We start from the raw sequence: 21,350 nt of genomic DNA on the forward strand, positions 1-21,350 counted from the left end.
CTCAAGTTCACTGATCAAAAGTCTTTACTGGTTTTGTCCAATTAATTGAACACATGTAACCAGTATTAGAACAAAATTCTCTCTTTCTTTACAAAATTTTTTTATTTCCATAACACTTAAAAAGAGACAAAATAAACAGAAAGTCCATGAAATGTTGAAAAAACTATAAATAGAGTCCCTCGGGCGTGCCCTCCTTCTTGCGATAGAGGACGTTCTCCTTGGACTTCCGGAAGTCTTCGTTGGTGACCTTCATCCTCCTCTCGCGCAGAGCCATCAGGCCAGCCTCTGTGCAGATGGCCTGCGGAAGACAGACACACACACATGAGCAACAGTCGGATGCAAACGATCTTTTCACAAGCAATGATAAAATTAAAAATTTTTAAAACCCCCCGACTGAGTCGCAACTGTAGAATCAAGAGGGAAAATTGAAAATCCTTATATTATTAAAAATCAATGTCAAGTACTTTATTCGTTATTAAATAGAAACTGGCAACAGATAAAAATTTCAAATCATTACGTTTTATTTCCTTGTCGGCCAACAATGAATTCGGTGATCAATCGCATGAATAATGGCTTAGCCGTTATTGAAATCTGCTTTCAAAAAACGTTATAATTCGAATTCTACGAAACATGGAACTTCCAAACACATTCTATCAGATGCGAAAAAAATTATCTTTATTTTGGTATTAGCAGCATTAGCTAACGAGGATAATAGCAAAAGCATATTAATATCCTGATATTACCCATCATAGAAAAATCTACATAAATAAAACAAAGAATATATGTGTATGTATACATATGTGTGTGTATGTTCCCTATACATATCCAGTTTTCATTTGGACTTTTTTCATGATTTCGTTAAGATTTAAAAAAATGTTTAATTTTGATAGAAGTAGCCAAATAATACTGAGAAATACTGATACCTTTTTCATCACTAGAATACCTTTTATTTTTACCAGAGAACTAATGTCTGAGTGAAGTAATCAAACACAGAAAAGTTACCTGCATATTTCTAATTCCTTAAGACAATCAAGCACCTTTACATTGTAAGTTAACAATTATCAACCTGTCTTAAGTACAAATTGTAAATTTTGTTTCCATGTCTAAAAATTCAAAAAATAAAAATTTTCAAAATATTTAACTTTTAATAAAAATTAAATACTACATGTATTTGAAACTTGAAAACAAACCAAAATTAAAATTTTATCAAAGTATATTCCATGTAATTTATTAACTTGCTGGAAAAAATAAATATGAAAAGCTGCCTGTAAGTTGTCAGTCGAAATTTTATTTCTGCCACTTCGGCAAAAAAGTTATTTTTGCTGAGTGTTGCTGAGTGGAAAAAAACTTCCAACACTGGTGAACCAATGAATACCACCATGGGCGCCCGAAAGCAAAATTTTAACGGGGGGGGGGGGGGGCGCTCAGATATTTTCCATATGGTTTAGCAGGATATTTTCCCCATAGAAACCAATTTCAGTGGATATTAGAGTTATTAAAGTTTATCACAGGGGGGTATTTGCTACATTTCAAGTTTTGAAATCCATGACTTTCCATGACTTCTGCTCGTAACTTTCCATGACTCACGAAATGCAATTTTTCCAGAGAAAACATTAATTTTTCACAAGAATACCTACATTTGTGTTTTGTGGAAATTAAATTGCAACCATCTGATCTATGTTTTGGACATATGTTTATAAAAATTCACATTTAAGATAAATGTAACTAGCTCAGCTACTTATAACTATAAAACAATTTATGCAACAAGGACTAGTGATACAAATGAAATAATTAGAGTTTCAACTTAATTATTTTGCTACCAAGACCATATATTTTTAAATCTAAAATTTCTGTAAATATTTTTTGGATTCTGAAAAATCATACAAAATTTTTATAAAGGTAAGAATTTACATGAAATCAAATTTTTCTCAGAAAAATCTGATGTGATACACAATAATTTTTCAATCACTAAAAGTACTGAAAAAAATTTTAGTTGCAAAATGATTTTTCTAAATAAAAGAAGTTTCAAACATGCAGCAATAATATGTAAACAACTGATGAACAGCGAAGCATTGATTGCTTTTCCTTCTGCATTTTTTCAAATATGTTATTTTATAAACAATGAATCTAAAATTTATTATTTTTTTAAAGCTAGTAGTTCTCTAAAAAATAGACTAGAATAATTTAGTAAATACTAACATTATGTTTACAATAAATAAAACAAGTCCATAATCAGAAAAATTAATAATTAACTTATCAGACATTACCAGATATACTATCGCCAAAGTTTTAGGATAGGCTACAAATATTGAAAAAATTCCAGATTGAAAATTTAGATTTCTGTATTTTATCGATGTCCTAAATATCCTTAATTAATTCTTTAGACCAATATTATTTTCTAAAATGTTCATTGACTTAAGACACTGCTGAAAATTTTAGAATATTTTTATGAGTCTCTTGAATCAACTTGGATGCAAATGACTTTAAATGTTTGAGTCGAAGGAGAGCAGAAAAATTAGAAATATACAAGCCCCAGGCTACACAATTAGACATATAAGGAGGTTAAAAATAATGTTAAATACAAAATTATAAACGTCCAAACGTAAGAAAAACATAGTAAAGAGAAACAAGCTAGAATTATAGAAGCGGATGCAATCGGATTTCGAAATGTGTGAAAAATCAGGACCGACAGGCAAAAGCGTAAGAAACGGCTATGATGCGTAAATTTTGCACCTAATTTGTAGAATTCGATAAATATGCATGTTCTTGAACCCAAAATCCATGACCAGATGTCAGTTTCCATGACTTTTGAGCATTTTTTGCTGAAAATCATGACTTTCCACGACCATTTTCGATCATAGTCAAAATCCATGACTTTCCATATGCGCAGACACTCTGTTGACATTTTAAATAAATTATTCATTAATGGCTGGAGTAGAAATGTTTTTAAATTTTTGCAAAGAAAAAAGTACTAAAAGCAAGGAAGTTCCAATTTCTAAGAAGGGGGGAGGGGGGGGGGCTGGAGCCCGCACTTGCCCCCCTATATGGGCGGCCCTGAATACCACCACAGCCAAATAGGCATTTCAAGGAAATAAACATCAACCGACCTTGATGTCAGCCCCCGAGAGGTCGTCCTTGGCCATGACGAGGTCGTCTATGTTGACGTCCTCTGCCAAGGTCATCCTGGCCGTGTGGATGAGAAAGATGCGCCTCTTGGTCTTCTCGTCGGGCAGAGGGAACTCGATCTTTCGGTCGATTCGACCGGGGCGGATCAGGGCAGGATCCAGGGTCTCGATCCGGTTCGTGGCCATCACCACCTGGAAGATCCGGGAGCAAGAATTTATATTCAGGCAAAGTTATATTTCCAGGCATCAAAACGAACAATCCATTTTTAACAAATCAAATACAGGCGTACCTTGTATAGCATGGTACTTCTACAACACGGTACCAAATTTGTGATTATTATAACACGGCTTCGATATGACACCGTACAAAACATGAATTTAATACTACAAGGTTTTGATATAACACAGGAGTTATGTTTAAAAAAGATGGAATTTCATTTTTGCTTAATACATTCTGTTAACCCTTACAGGCGCGGGTCATTAAAATTTTAGAAATATAATAAATAAACACAATGGACGGGATAAATTGATTATCTGGACATAGATTTTGCAGTCAAAATTTTGTTTTAATTCACCCCCTCCAGCTGGGGGTGGTGTCCCCGTTTGTGACCACCGCCCTCCTAGAGCAGAAATTGTTTTCTGAAGTGGTTATGTTTACCTCTTATGAAAATTGGAGTAATTTCAAATATTTTAAGCTCTTAAGCTTTTTTACTAATTATTTCAATAATTTTATGCCATGAAGAATATTTAGAACACAAAATCCAATATTTTTACTACAAAAATTCCAAGATAAAGATGAAGTAAAATTCAAGAAAGTTCATATAGATTATATAAAATGATCTAAATAAGCAACTTTAAATGTTAAAAATATTTTTGGCATATTGTCCTTGCTTTATGTGCATTCCTTTCGTGCTATAAAATATTAAATGAACAAATACAACTGTATAATACCATTTACAGAAAAAATAATATCAAAGCTGAGAATAAAAAAAAAGTATACAACTGTCTGGTAGGAAAGCAGATCTCAAATATGTGCAGTCATGGGCCTACAAATTCACCTGTTCTGGGTCAAGAATCCAAAATAAATAAACAAAAGCCCATTGTAAACTATTCTTTTGGTCCCCTTTTCTGAAATGTATCAAATTACATCTTTCACCCACAACAGTGAGATCAGTGCTCTAGAAGGGCGGTGTCCACATTTGGGGACACCTGGAAAGAAACTTTGTTTATGCATTCAAAAATGAACTCGAATCTTTTGCAAAATTATGATTGATTAGCTCAGGATTCCTGAGGGAAAATGGTTGACTAATTTAGTTTATGGTGTAAATTTTAAAATCTTGAAAAAAAAAAAAATTGTATTTGAGCTTGAAAATCGAGGTATTTTAAACAAGAAATTAAACCAACAAAAAGAGTCATATTTAATAGTACTGCCATCTGTGTGCATTAAAGAGAAATAAAAGCAACTAATGCAGCGATTTTTTGAGTTTTAAAGATAAAACTTTTTTTTAAAGAAATTTTTAAAATTGGTGTTCTTTTTTGTGACCACCGCGCCGGAAAGGGTTAACGGTTGATGACTCTAATAAGTTTTTACTTTGGTTTTATGAAACTTGGTTTTCGATATAACACAGCAGACATCCCTTGATTTACATTTTTTCTAAGTCTCATATAACACTGTTTCGATATAACACGAAACACAATTTCCATACAACTCGGAACACGGTTTCGATACAACACGATACATCTTAACCTGTTTTTTCTCATGCACATGCATAGTTAGTATTAAAAATAAGTAAAAATGTTATTTAAAGTCTCGTATAGCACGGTTTCGATACTACACAGAACGAATTAACCATGTTATACGAGGGATGCCTGTACACACATATCCGAGTATAAAAAAATGAAAATTTGATTTCACATATGAGGCAGTGAGAAACAAAGGATAACTTCCTAGGTAGGATTTCATTGATTTTTTTTTCCGAATCGTGCTGTACAGCAGCACCAACCAGGACCACTAGTACCATCTCTTGCCCCTAGACAGAGGAGAGGTTCGCCTACCATTTGTACTGGTTATCTCCAATTTTTTTATATTTTACCACTTACATCCCTTTGCTTGTCACTGTCTCATATGTAGTCCATTCAGTCAAGATAAAGTGACCACTGAAAATCAAAGAATATGAAAATACAAGCCATTTTTAAAAATTGTAAAATTATATTTTGTAGATAGTCAAAAAATATTTTTGCTATTATAAAACGGTAAAGTTCTGGTTTTTAACATTTCGAAAATCAATCGAGACTTACTAATATTTGGTGCAGTATTTGTTTAGTTATTATTACGCTTATTCGTATTCTAAATGTTATGCACAAAGAGTCAAGTGCATGCACGGCGAAGTGAAATAGTTCACTTTCTTTAATTATTCAATTATTAAAGTACTTTTATCATCATATATTAATTAGTTAAAATAATTGATTTCTTCATTTATTGTTTCAATATTGATTTATTAATTAATTCATTCTTTCATTTACATAGCTGTTTGAACAAAAATATTTCCAATTAGCAAATTAGAAAATATTTCATTACAAAAATATTTAATTTTTCCCCTATGCCCGATAGAAAAATATAATTATTTTTTTCACTTTTTTTAAAAAACCCAAAATAATGTTTCAATGCAAGTTTTATAAAAGAGACATTGTTCTTCCTTCATGTACTGTCATTTTCAAAAGAAATTTCCAATTTGTTCCAGTTCAAAAGCAAGTCATCTGAACTATTTCACTTTGCCCCCAATCCCCTACACATTCTCTCCAACTTTTATTCATTATTCTTCAAAGAATATATATCCATTTTCTTTTGCATTTATAGCACGCAAAAATGAACATTTTTAGGGAAAGAGAAATTTTCAGTGTGGAAAGCATCGTTTGATGCAAGCTGAAACTAGAAATTGCATTTGCATACAAGGCAGATTTGCAGATTTTTTACAACAGAATTTTTTTTTCATCCACTGAAACAATACAGATGCTTTAAATTAAAAAAACATTACGCATCATAACCAGATCTACATCTTATGTTTATTTGATTGGTGTTACGGTTACATTGATTCCTATTTCATACAATAAAAATAGTTTAACTAGTTTTTTTCCTGTAGGACAAGAATTTTTAGTTCCTTAAATAAAAGTCATGATAAAAACGATACGTCTACACTTTGAAGACATTTGCAGAAAGCTCTGAACCCCAAAATTTTAATTCCTGTTAAGAATGCAAAATCTTTTCAACTAAACAAAGTTGCAAATAATAGAACGGAGGGACAGATACACCCAAAAATCAAGAAATGATGATTGAAAATAATACATCAGTTAAATATTAAGAGAGACAAGAGTACAAAAAAAGGGGAAAAAAACAATCAACTCTAAAGACATCTGAGCACCATATTTTTTGGTCTCTGCCTTAAAAAATTTATTCATTGAAAATATTCATTTAACATGAAATTGCTATAAAATAGCGATCGAATCAGGACCTTTATTTTAATATTTGAGGGTTAAAATAAAGGGATACACTGCTTCATTGGCAGTCATTGGTCAGTTAAGGGCTGAAAGTTGCAAAAATTCTCAAGGCTGGCTTTCTTTTGATGGAAAGGAGGTGTGTACAAAATTTACTTTTTAAGAAAATAAAATGTGTTCTTGCTGCGAAGGAAACCCATTCTTCTTTTTAGTGAGTTTTTGGCGAAATATTTTTAAAATTAAAACTTATTTTTTGCTACATTTAAACTTATCATTTGCTCCAAATCATTTTTGAAATCTTTGATAATGCATATTGAACAATTAATGACATAAAATTATGCTTTAAATGCAGCCTAAGCTTTGTTTTTAGCCAAAAATCAGTTATTTATTTGGCGGTTGAATAGCCGAATATTCAGCCAAATTATTATTCGTTGCATCACTAGCTTTGAGCTCGAACTGTTGTGCCTCCATCTGATTCAAGGTTTACATAATGTTTTCCGCAGACATTTTTAGGAAAGTGCCATGCCCTGCCCCGTTTCATGCAACATTTGATATGCATAGCCCACTTTTTTGCATTTTTTAATGCAAAGGAAGTTTCTTGCTCGAAAAGTAAATATATACTAAAGCATGACTTTTGAAATATAACTCTCTCATACCCCTTGTTCATTTCTCTTGAGAGTGAGAAGATTATACTAAAAAACTTTGTACTTTTTTACTGCAAAATCCTTTTGAGAAAGTGTCCTTTTATCAGCAAATGTCTTGCTCAGCTTTAGATGTAGTGGAAACACTATTACAATCGCTGTAGGGGTGTGAGCAACACATCCATATCTTTTTCAGAAAAAAATGAAAAAATATATAAGAGGCTAAAGGGAGAATTCAAAATGACACACATTTTAAGGGAAATGAAAAGTGGGGGGCAGGGAGACCTGATTTGGAATAAAACAGGGCCTGAAGGGAGGAAAGGGATCAGTTGAGAGCCCTGCGAAAGTAATATGGAGAAAGGACATAGCGGTAGTCTACAAATGATGTCATATTTTGTGACAAAGGGGAGGGAGGGGGTAAAATTGTTTCGAAAAATAGTGTCACATCATTTATGGACAACATATTTAAAAATACATATTTTCATTTTAAATCTGAGGAGAATTGTTTCCTTTACCTTCACGTCTCCTCTGGAATCGAAACCATCCAGTTGGTTCAGGAGTTCCAACATGGTCCTCTGGATTTCTCTCTCGCCTCCCGAGTTTGAGTCGTACCTACAGATCAGAAAAACAAATCAATCAGCTCCTTGAATCAACACAATTCAATGCAGCATAATGAATCCAGATTCAACAGAGGGAGTTAGAATGAGTTATAAATTCTGAGAAAGTGATGACGGCTTTTTTTTTTTTTTGAAGTTTTTCCAGTGAAACATTTGAAAATTATATAATTTGGTTGTTGCCATTGTTATCATTTCCGAAGATATTGTTGCTTAAACTCAAGTCAAGCAGGTGAAAAAAAAAATAATGAAAGTGATTACGATAATGACAAATATGAAGAATTTTTATCGAAACCTTCCTCAACAAACTTAATGGCTTTTAATATGCAGAAAAGCTAACTTTTTCCAAGCCAGGGATACAAATGGCGGTATTTTTTGGGGCACGAGTATCCTTCAGAAAACAATGACAGAAGAGTAAGACAATTAAGATAGTTCAAAGCAAATTAACCAACTTCTTTGATACTGTTAAAATAAAGAACAAATTAAGCAAAACTAAGGTGCAAAAATAACTTCCAAATTTGAAAATAATTAAAAACTTTACAAGATGCAAAAAGGTTGAAATATCAAACATGGCATGGTCATTTTCAAAAGAGCACTATCTCAGTTTTGGAAATTTTTCAAAAGCAAGATATTGAGACCGTTTTTGAGGACTCCCAGAGGATTTTCATCCATCTCAAATAGCATTTGGAAAAACATTGCAACAATTACCTCTTTGTTCCGACGGCATCAATTTCATCGATGAATACAATGGAAGGAGCGTGTTCTTCAGCGACACGGAACAACTCTCTCACAAGTTTCGGGCCGTCACCCTGGAGGAAAACATTTACAAAAATATAGAAACGGGGAAGCAGACTTTAATAAAATGAAAAACTTTCTGCGAACACAAATCCTAACTGGAAATTTTTCTGCAAATAACTACAGTCAGACCCCGATTTAACGAATTCATCAGGACCGAAACTTTTATACTTTAAATCAGGGTTATTCGTAAAATCAGGGTGTGAAAAAAATGATTTAAAAAAAAACTGCACTTACCTTATCTAAGACCCCTAATAAGCAACTGCGCAAAAATATCCATAATTAGAAAGTGTACTTTTTATTCAGCATTTCACGACTTATTACACACTAGTTAATTTGAAATTTTAAACTACTGTACTGAGCAATTGATGTTTGACAATTTCCTTGATACCCGACTCGACATAGTTCTCTTTCAACTTGATGGAGAGAAAAAAATACTGTGTCATTTGCAGCCTGCTGCATGAGATATATTTTTACAGTTTACGGGCCATGTAAAGCATTTGAAAAAGCAAGTTTTAATTGAATGTTTCATTATCGCTTTCTGCATCAAAATCAATATTTGTTGGTTGCCCTCTTGCCTGTCAAAAAGAAAAGTCTTTTTCTATTTCAGACAATATGGATATAACATTTGGAAAACAATCCAATATTTCTTAGCTCAAATTAACATTTTTTTGGGGGGGCTGTTAAAATAATTCGTTAAGTTGGGGTTTATTGTTCGGTAAATAGGGGTTTTTGTCTTCATTTGAGTCGGGGATAGAGAAAAAATTCGTTAAATAGAGGTTCGTTAAATCGGGGTCCGACTGTATATTACCTAATTCCCCCTATATCAAATTTTATGAACATATTTGATTTTGTAAACAATTTGACAAAATCTAGTTATTTGTTTAAAAAATCAAGTAAAAATAAATACCATATTTCCCTGCATATTATCTGTGGAAAAAGTTGAAATACAATGAGGTGAGGATTATACGCTGCCGTGGATTATCTGTGCATTTTTTTCCTTTCTCTCAACGCCAATGCATTGAAACTCAATTCACTACAGGATTCACCAACAGAGACTGTTCCGTAATCTATAAAGTTGTTTACTTTACATAACTTGAATTTTTCTCTTACGGGATTCACGCTGTGTAAAATAAAAATCCATACAGTACAGTCATAGTAGAAGCAGTCTCCATTTGTAACCGTTTACTCCTTTGTCTTTTAAGTAATTAGCGTACAACGATCAAGATTTCAAGAAGAAATCATTAATTTGCACAAGATTTGGAAGAAACGGAAATAAAATGTGGGATTTAAAAAAAAACTTTCTTTTTTTAAAATTAAACGTAAGTAGTTTAAGAAAAATTTCTGCAGAGCCAAAGTTTTTCTGCGAACACCAAACGCTCAATTTTCCTGCAATGCAACCAAATGCTCAATTTTCAAAGTTTATTTTTTTCTATGCATATTTTTCTTGTCTTTCAATAACTACATGATTGTAGTTTCTTATGTGATTCATATAAAATACAGCTGTGGTTATTTTTATGTATCCTTGTGTAGAATATTCTACCAACAAAATACTGAAACAGATTGGAAAATGATGAAGATCTTAAATTATTGTCTTTCAACAAAAATTATGCAAAGCCAAACAGCCAATTCTATTTTTTTAAAGTCTCTAAGATTATAAAAAGATTCAGTTTCTTTAAGTTTCTCAAACATCTTTTTTTTTTCCTGTTACACTTGAAATTGCAGTCAGCAGTTCAACATGTCCTGAACTTCTCATTTAATATTGATCCTTGTATTACGGTTAATATTAGAAAAAGTGAAAGATCATAGTAAAATTTAAATCAGAGGTTTATCTAGTATTTTTCACTAGGGCCCTTATCTTAGAATTTATGTTAGAAAAAGTACTGTAAAACCAAATCTTGTGAAACTTAAAAACATAAACCAAAAGTAATATTTCAATATACAGGGTGTCTGAAAAATTCTTGTCACATTTTAAAAACTTATAGAAAATCAACACATTTTTGCAATTTGTGTCTTAATAACAGAGGTTCAAGTATTTTTTATGACAGAGTAAAAAAAAAAGAAAAAATTGTAATTATAAGTAATTTACATAGACCAGGGCTTGCCCCAACTGGCGGCCCGCCAACACATATTGTGAGGCCCGCCAACTTCTTATTTGGCATATTTCTTTTTTTGACTTTTTTCGTGGTATCAAGAAGCATTCAAGACTACTATTCTTGGTCAAGCCGGGGTCCTTGAAATTTTCTCTTGATCGCTGTTTTACTCCTTTCAATGTATTGGGAGGAAAAGGTACAGGACATCTACAGGTCAAGTTCAAGCAGTCCTACCCTGCACGCTGGTGTTCAAACGAATTCCTAGAAATAGTATTGCCTTGCATTGGCGGAGGGAGACAGGGAGGGAAGAGAGAAATATTTCAGATAAGTAAAACCTGCTTGCAATTGATTAAAAAATAAAGACCCCCCCCCCCCCACTGACTCTACGGCATTTGTTGATTTTGAAAAAGAAATTGAGAGCTTGCTCTCGTCAAGTCTCCGCTCTTTTCCGTTGATGATATTTATCCGACTGGTTGCGAAAAGTTTTCCCATTAAAATGTAAGCAAATTGTTTTATAATCCTTCTGTTTCATTGTTTTATAATTAATAATTCAACTATTTATTGTTATTGTATAAGAGGTAAGAGGTTATTGTTCAACTTTTTCAAACTGCGGCCCGCCAGGTGATCAGTGACTGGAATTCTGGCCCGTGGACTCTTTGCAGTTGGACAGCCCTGATTTAAATTATGGAACTTAATTTTGATGCACTTCTCAATTTTATCTCTTATATAATTAAAAACTGTGCAAATCTATGTACGTCCAAGCTTCTTCTCCCGAACGACAGTGAACTGACGATCGAACCAGGTATCGGTGGATTCGTAAACTTCCCCTCTTTATGTTTGGCTATTTAACATAATCCTCTGATAATAATTAGCAGAGATATCAATTAAAAACTATTAATTATGAAGCTTGGATTTCGACACAAAATCCCTATTTTTCGAAGGCTTTCCTCCATTCAAATTATTTTTCAGTGCTTCATTTCAACTTTCCGCAACAACGCTTATATTAAAATGTACAGCGGTGAAGAAAATCATTGAGATGAAAGATCTGTTGCCATTTTTTTTCTCGAATATGAACGGGTAAAATACTTGTTTTTGTTTTGAGGCTTTTCCTGTAATCAGAGGATTTAAAATGTTTACGTTTAGGGGGTTTTCCGCAACCTGTCGCAAAATTTCACTAACTTTTTTTTTGGTTCAAGCCTGAGTGTTGAATTCGCGTCACTTGACATAACTTTTATTTTCGAGGTGGACCGTGCAAAGCCGGGCGACGCAGCTAATATGTATATATTTTTGATAGCTCAACGCTACCTTATTCAAATACACTTGATTACGATGATGGTGCACACACATACAGTTTGGAGAACGAGTTTTTGAGTTTTGAAAAGTTCAACAAAAAGTGAAACATTTGAGACAAGCAAAACCTGCCTGCCTGCAATTGATTAAAAATAAAGACCCCAATCATTAACTCTACAGCATTTGTTGATTTCGAAAAAGAAATTGAGAGCTTGTTCAGACAGTTCATTGTTAGACCTTCTTTGGCTGGCAATGACAACATCAATGTTGACATTCCTGCTCTTGTAAAGAAGGCAGATCGACCTCAGTTTTCCCATCAAAATGTAAGCACATTGTTTCATAATCCTTCTGTTTCGTTGTTTTATAATTAATTATTCAACTATTAATTGTTATTGTATACGAGGTAAGAGGTTGTTGTTCAACTTTTTTAAACTACAGCCCCCCAGGTGATCAGTGACCAGGGCCCGTGGGCTCTTCGCAGTTGGACAGCCCTGACATAGACGGTTGTATTGTCACAGTAAGAAAAACAAATTCATACTGTGAGACTGAGTAATTCAAAAACAAAATGCTTAAGAAAGTTAGAATTCATAAAAATATTTTTAAAAACAGGTTTAAAAAAATTCAATAAAAAAATTATTTTATTTATGATCAACATATACTCACAAGATACTTTTGAATCAATTCAGATCCCACAACTCTCAAAAATGTAGCGGATGTTTGATTTGCAACGGCTTTAGCCAATAGAGTCTTTCCTACATGAGAGACAGAAAAGAAAATCTGTTAGCAAGAGAAGACTTTTTTTAAAAAAAATCAAATGTAAAGAATCAGCAATTTCAAGAACAGCAACTTTAACGCTATGATAAAAAATCAAAAATAGTAAATACATCCTTCACTTTTAGAAGGTGGAAAATAACCAGTTTTTAAAAGCTCACCCCCCTCCCAAATGATATATTCTCAAATATACAAAATATTTAATACTTAAAAATATTATATGCACAATTCCATACTATTATTTTTTTAAACAGAAACAAAAGCAGATTTAAAATATTCACTTAAATAAATAAGCACACTGCTTTTTTCATTTAAAACATCAAAAAATATTTGAATTATTTTCAACCACTAATTTTGAATAAAATGAGATTTTTGAAAATGGTTTAATGATTATTTTTTTGGATAGAAGTTGCATTTCCATCCCTCCTCTGGTAAATTGTGAGATTTTAAACAGAAAGTTACTTTCCTTTTATTTAAAAGTGACATGCATTTGTATAACTGGGTGCAAATATATAAACTCATTAAATAAAAATACATAAAAAGTTTCACTAAATTTTTTTACTAATTAGTAATATTGATATACTCATTCAAACAATACTTTGGAGTACAGGGAAATAAAATCATCTTATAGCTTGATTATTAAATTTAGTGTTTTGTGGGAGAACAGGGGGAAAAAAACATTTTAACTAAAACATACTGGATAAATTGGAGCACTGATAAAATTATTGAATTCATTATTTTGTGCAAGAATTGTGTTGATTTCTTCCCCCGGAGTGGAAATTAAGCCTTGGGGGTGGGGGGGGGGGGTACAATTTTTAGTTCTTTTTCAACTTGTACCTATCTTTAGCGACAGACTTTAAAAATTAAGAATGTAAAATATCCAGAACAGAAAACTAATCACACTGATATAAGTTGCTTGCTGAAATAGCAAATGTTGAAACTTTTCATTAAAAAATAAACTAATTAATAAACTAATGCGCAATCGAGCAATGCTGCATAAAACTAAGATACAAAATGACAATAAGATTAAATTATCTTTCCCTTCAATGTCAATAATCCTCAATAGACCTTTCAGGGAGGATTAATTCACTTTTGTTGTATTAGGATAACTTTTCTAGGATCAGGGAAACTACAGCAAAAGTGATAATGTAAATTGGACAAGAATTTGAGTTATTTTTAAAATTTAAATCATTTTTTATTTTTTTTTTTAAATGTTCAAAAGTTGGTAGATCTTAATTACTTTACATTTATGAACATAATATATTTCATACAATAAATGAATCCATTTAGCTTACTTTTAAAACGATAAGTTCTCTAAATATTCCATAAATTCTTAAAATTTATAAATACTTCATGATATTCAGATAAGATTAAATGGCCAACACTGAAGAAAAAACTAAAATAATCTATGCATTAAAAGACAATCTAAGATCATAAGAACGAGTCCATTACCTGTTCCGGGGGGACCATACAAGATGACACCTTTGGGGGGCTTAATGCCCATTTCTTCGTAATATTCCGGGTGGGTCAGGGGCAGCTCCACAGATTCCTACAAAACATTTTAAAAATTTAAATACAATCATCACAAGCAGAGTTGGGCATATTTTAATTGCATGAATTAAAGATTAACAATTGATTAATTGGTAAACGTAACCACAACTAACAATTGATCAATTGTAATTGTGGAACATTACAATTAATGATTAACTAATTGTTAATTGCAGTTTATTAGTTAACGATTAATTGTAGTTTGCTACAATTGTCAATTGTTTTGTAAATTTTAATTAAAACTAATTCTTAAAAAAATTACTGGTTTTGTATAATACATAGTACAGGCGACTGGTCTAACTGGGACGTTGACACTGGACGGGTACCATACTATTATCTATTTAAATACACATGTTAACAACTAATAAAAGATCAATGCTCAACAATAACTTTCTTACAAGCAATAAATTATTTACTGCAAGTGCAGCATATGACTTTTCTCAAAAAAACTTATGGCTCCAGCAAAATTTCCTCAGAAAAGGTATATTTCAATTAAAAATTCAAAACACTTTTTCCCCTTTTTTTTAGCTAATGAAAGTCTAAATAACATCTGAGAGAAATTTCAGAAATGTATCTTAATTATGTGCATTAATTTTTTTTTTTTAACAGAGCGGTCTCTGAGACCTCACGACCCTTGTTATGTCCGTCTTTCTCACCTCCCCTATTATAGGTTAAACTAAAACAATGATTTACACAAACTTAAAACATTTAATGAAAACACAAACATTTACGTGTGGAAAAAAATACGAAATTGAATAATACTTTTGACTCTTTACCCTGCGCTGTACCTATTGATACATAAAGTGAATTGTTAGTATTAATTGTTTCATAAAACAATTGAAAAAATTAATTGCAGTTACTTTAATTGTGAGAAATGATTGACGTACATTAATCTAATTAAATTAATTGCAAAGTGCAATTAATAGTTTAATTGCAATTAATTTAATTGCAATTATTTTCAATAAATTAACAAGGCAATTGAAAAAATAATTTATTAATGCCCAACACGGATCTCAAGGAGACATAATTTGATTGGACGCAACATAGTCTAGGTGAAACGGGGTGTTTTATAATCATATTCTGAATACCTCGACATCAGAAGCCGTGACTTTTATACGCTATTATGTAATATAAACACAGGTGTCGATCCAGGTTTTATTTTTTGGGTCCCTATTTTGTGAAAAAAACAAATATTTTTGAGGGAAAAAAAATCGGCGTATTTTTTTTCTAAAAAAAAAGTAAGATGAAGAAAAATTCAATTGTACACTACGTTTTTATCTCAGAAAAATCTGATGTGACACACAATATTCTTTATTAAAAATATTGAAAAAAAATTTTTTTTACTCAAAAATGAATTCCGAGAGTAAAAGAATTGTCAAATTTTTGTCGATGATAATGTATTAAATTTACTAGGAAAGAGGGAATCTAAGGTAGTTTTTAAAGTAATTTCTCTTTTTTTTTTTTTTTTTTGATTTAGAGAGTTCTTTTAAATAAATATTTCATTTTAAAAACAAATAAAAGAAGTAAGCAATTAAATGCTTATTATTTTAAAAGCTTGCAATTTTTTAAAACAATACGCAGCTACCAATAATTTGTACCACTAAAATCAAATTAACAATACATAAATAAATTTTAAGAATCAATGATAAAATTAATCATCCTAAGCCTGAATATATCAAAATAACTTTCCTCCTTTCAAATGATTAAAATGTTAGCAGAATGAAAAAAGGTTGAAATCTCAAACAGTCTTGCAGTCGTTTGATCTAAAATTAGTAATGAATAATATAATATTCATTACTAATTTTAGGCATAATATAATTGCCAAAACTGTAAGAAAGACTGCATAAAAGTAATGAAAGAAATATAATTTACGTTAGTCACAACATTTCATAACTGAAAAAAAAGGAAAAAAAATATGAAAATAATGGAAGGATTCCATTATTTTCATATTTTGTTGCCATTCTAATGAGTAATAATTGCCACTTATTACTTTTTTTTTCTTTATAAATATAAGCACTAAGTAATCACTTTTACAAGTGATTTTGGCTTGAATTGACTTGGATGCAAATGGATTAACATTTTCAAGTGGGCGTGGCAAGTAACCTTTCAATTATACAATATGAAGTACAAGGTGAAATTTATTAATGTCCAAGCAATTGAATTGCATAGTAAACAAAAATCAGGGAGTTTTATAAAAGCGAATGTAATCACATTTTGATATGAGTTAAAAATCCGGGCAAAAGCATAAAAAACAGCTAACTGCATCAATTTTAAACCTAATCCGTAAAATGTTGTACAGCATGATGTTTTAGAACTCAAAATCCATGACCAATTGCCAATTCCCATGATTTTTGAACCTTTTTTGTTGACAGAACCAAATTCGATCTGAGCTGAAATCCATGATTTCCCATGACTTTTCAGGTGTAACCCTGTGAAATATATATTTAATTTAGAAGTATTTGGTCAATAAAGAAAAATAAATCATGAATCATTAGAATGATTTTTATAGCACTAAAACAGGGTTCATACTCATTTTTAAAAGTAAAAATGAAGGACTTTTTAATGACTCTCAAAATATTTTAAGGACTCATCGGGAAAATGATTAGATAGGTTTTTTTTTTGTTTGGGGGGGGGGGGGAGCAAAGTACTTGATACATATTATACATACACATGCACAAATGCATAACATTGATTCCAAAAAGCAGGGAGAAGCCTAATTGACTGTGATGTCCCATTATCAGTGAATAAAATTTTAAAATTTCACACATCACAGGTATGAGAGTGATCAAAGAGCAAAAAGGAGGAATTCCCCCCTCCCAAAAAAAAAAAGAATTTTTGAATCAAGCAGAAAAGGGATGAGATCAAAATAGCCCATAGAGTCCATGACTTTCCAAAATTCAAAAAAAAAAAAAAAAAAAACAGCCAATTAACCAGTTTCGAAGATAATATGAAAGTTTTTCCCTATTAATTATGCTTGAAATGATTGGGTAGTAATTAATACAATACATGGCACACATTGTTCTCAAAACATAGTATTTATTTCTCAAATTTCAGTTATAAAAAAGATCAGTAAAATGAGGATAGCTTTAGAAAATTATTTGTATATTAAAGCATTATTTTCTATTCTTCAAGATATTTAAACTATTGTTTTGTTATTATTGCTTTTGATCTGTTATTGTTACTAAAATCCCATTTTGAACAAATTTGCTATAGTGTACTATTTCTCGCAAGTTTATTTCTATATAAATTTAAATTTTGAAAGAGAGGAAGCAATTTCTAACTCCTGAGTCCTCAAATAAAGGGGTTGATGGAGCCAGAGTTCAACCTTGGCTGTATCACTCAATAATATCAATATTTTTTATATTTCTTCAGGGAAAAATATCTTTTTTTAACAAAAAACATTTGAATTTAAGGTATTTAAAATGAGGAAGTAAATTTTAAAATTAGGTTTGTTTGTAAAGTAAAAGTTTACAGCATAAAAAGTCTACGTTTCCCTTATGTGGTAGAACATACATTTAACAGCAAGAATTGAAAAAAAAAGTTATAATATATATATATATATATATATATATATATATATATATATATATATATATATATATATATATATATATATATATATATATATATAATTTTTTTGGAATTTATGACTACATGGAGCAATTTCAGTATATATTTTTTTAAATCCTGAAATGGTATTATGAAGTTTTTTAAACCATATTATTAGTTTTAGTGCAAGAAAAAGGATAATGAGTTTTATATATATATAAAAAACTCATTATCCTTTTTCTGGATCATGGAGCAATTTCAGTATATATATTTTTAAATCCTGAAATGGTATTATGAAGTTTTTTAAACCATATTATTAGTTTTAGTGCAAGAAAAAGGATAATGAGTTTTATATATATATAAAAAACTCATTATCCTTTTTCTGGATCATGGAGCAATTTCAGTATATATATTTTTAAATCCTGAAATGGTATTATGAAGTTTTTTAAACCATATTATTAGTTTTAGTGCAAGAAAAAGGATAATGAGTTTTTATATATATATATATATATATATATATATATATATATATATATATATATAAAACTCATTATCCTTTTTCTTGCACTAAAACTAATAATATGGTTTAAAAAACTTCATAATACCATTTCAGGATTTAAAAATATATATACTGAAATTGCTCCATGATCCAGAAAAAGGATAATGAGTTTTTTATATATATATAAAACTCATTATCCTTTTTCTTGCACTAAAACTAATAATATGGTTTAAAAAACTTCATAATACCATTTCAGGATTTAAAAAAATATATACTGAAATTGCTCCATGTAGTCATAAATTCCAAAAAAATTTACAATTTGTAAAACTAAATCTAAACCATTAGATATTTACTATAAATATTTTAAAAGTTTCCTTAAATACATAAACACAGTAACCAAACACACAAGTTCAAATACAATCGAGACTGGGAATTGGACCACATTTTTTCGATAGTCTTTTGCATTTTTTCTAAAATAAATTTAATAAATAAAAATATTATTGAAATAATGAAAAAAAATAAACAGGTATAAAGTAGCATATGGTAAAAAAACCTTCCAATATTTAAAAAGATTGAAATATTTGCAGGATGCAAAAAGATTGAAATCTCAAACAAGGCAAGCAATTTTCGGTGAAGCACGTGTTTGGCGTTGTTGGCATGTCTCCAAAACATACGTTTTCGGCATATAGCGGAGAAAAAACGATTTGAAGGGTAAAAAAAGAAAAAATAATAAAAAGGGGACCAAACTTGATACATTTTTTTAAAAATTAAGGACTTTTTACGGGTTTTTTTTAAGGACCTTAATTTTGCTAGATGAAATTAAGGGTTTCTTAAGGTTTTTTAACGAAACTCACAGTACTATCATATGGATGCCTCAGTTACCAAATCGATTAATTCCTCTTTAAAAAAAATCCTTATTTCCGCTTAAATAGTGCTTAATCAATGCTTAGAATGTGAATTTATATTAAACTTTTGGTTCAGTACATTTCTGATTCCTGCGATGGAAGAAAATGTAACACAGGGTCTTAACTTCTCTCAACTTTTTGTTTTATGGAGTTAATTGATTTGGCAAGTGAAGCATCCATATATTGTAAAACAAGGACGGATACAAGGGAGGGGCGATGGAGGCGATCGCCCCCCCCCCTTGAGATACCTTAACCCCACATTTTTTTCGAATTAAGGTTCTAAAACGAAAGTGTAGGTCATCTTTGATACGACGTTAATCAAATAATTGGGTTCAAATCTTCCTCTCGGAAACTTTTTGAAACTGAAGTTCCAAAAACGCAGTTTTAGACGACTTTCGATGATGTTAAGAGAAAAATTCCGCCGGAAATATAATGAAATTGAATTTCTATAACGAAATTTTAGAAAATCTCTATCAACAGAAAACTTGGCTAAATCTCTATATTTTAGTTGTTTTAAATAAAAATGATGTCTCTGGCACCCTCTTTTCAGCAGGTGTAAATCAGATACGTAGTAAGAGGTCAAGTAAAAAATAACCGCCCATTCCTTGAAGAATTTCTGGATCCGCCCTTGTTGCAAAAACGTGTACAATAAAGGAAATAAAATTCAACAATCATATCAAAAGAGCCGTCTTACTTTGATCTCTTGGATTTGTTGGTCTAGACCCCCGATGTCTGCATAGGTTTCTTGGGGAGCTTTCTCCAGCTTCATCACCGTCACCATGGGATCCGTATCATCAGACAACACTCCCACCACAGCATGCACCTGGGAAAATATTTAACACATCCTTTATCATGTTAGAGAATAAATTCTGTTCTACCAGGCTCATATCTGTACTCAGAGCTGCCAACCTTTGAAAATCCAAAATCGTAGCTGCATTTTGCGGCGTGGGGGGGGGGGGGGGGGCTGCTTCAATATCAAACAGTGACAAATTGTCAACAGTATAATGAAAAAAAATAATGCTACCCAATGAATTTCGAATATGATACAGAAAATATTAATAATTAATAAATGATTTTATGCTGAATATTTTAAATAAATTCAGGATTATTAGCTGCAACTTTCATCCAGTCGGCATGTCTTTTTGAAGTAACATGCTTGCGGCAATCATCACGACCACCATGTTCAACTGAAAAATCGTTATTGCAAATAGTACATCTCACATAACGCGTCTTTAAAGATGAAATAAGGAATGGCCAAGTGCTTTTACATCCTTCATAATATTCTTGGCAGTTTTTCTGCTTTATTGCCAAAGAACCTATAAACTGCATGAAAACTAAACCGGCCGCACACGTGCAGAAGTTTGAATTTTTGAACTTACTGCTTTAGTTATCGTGTAGTTTACGATTTTTTTTTTCATTCTTGGGAATATAAATTTAAAAAAAACAGAAAATCGTAGTTTTTGAACTTGCTTTCGTAGCGTCAATAGTTTAAACCTGTAATTCATAGAAATTACGATTTTTTAGCAGCAGTTGACAGCTCTGTCTGTTCTATTTAACAAAATTATGTTATTGCCGCAGGGTGGTTTTCCGTGGCATATTTCACCTACACACACCGTTTTATGGTCATTTGTGAATGAAAAATATTTTTTTGAAAAATCTGAAAAAGTGGAATGTGATTCAAATATATGGAGGCATAAAACTTTCAAAATGTTTTTTCTTTTGAGCTTAGCTGCATATAAAACTTTTGTGTTTAGCACAGCATTATGTCACTTTTGAAGATTTTCTCCAGAAAAAAAAAAAAAATAATAATAATAATTAAAAACAAACTCTGCACAAAGGGTATTAATTTATTTCTTATACCAATACTAAAGCCCTAAATCCTTCTCTTAAGTAACGACATGATCAACCGTCTGCCAATTTGTGTCCCTCCGCAACTTTCTCCCTATCTTAACAGTAAAAAAAAATATAGCATTTTGCTCCTTGAAAAGTATCTTTTTATCAACAAATGTTGACGGATTTTCAATTTCA

The 21,350-nt window shown here is 31.2% G+C and overlaps 1 protein-coding gene across 1 annotated transcript; it reads right to left on the bottom strand.

Moving 5' to 3' along the window:
• Positions 1–89: 89 nt before the first annotated feature.
• LOC129232675 (26S proteasome regulatory subunit 4) lies at positions 90–20,145 on the bottom strand (the record flags this gene model as incomplete). The annotated part of the gene is given in 7 exon segments (XM_054866808.1): positions 90–298; positions 3,108–3,317; positions 7,774–7,870; positions 8,581–8,681; positions 12,714–12,802; positions 14,274–14,370; positions 20,017–20,145. Coding segments are annotated over 7 exon segments (858 nt in total), but the record flags the coding sequence as incomplete, so codon positions are not given.
• Positions 20,146–21,350: the final 1,205 nt, after the last annotated feature.

The sequence above is a fragment of the Uloborus diversus genome, unplaced genomic scaffold (assembly GCF_026930045.1).
Source record: "Uloborus diversus isolate 005 unplaced genomic scaffold, Udiv.v.3.1 scaffold_13, whole genome shotgun sequence".
Taxonomy (NCBI): domain Eukaryota; kingdom Metazoa; phylum Arthropoda; class Arachnida; order Araneae; family Uloboridae; genus Uloborus; species Uloborus diversus.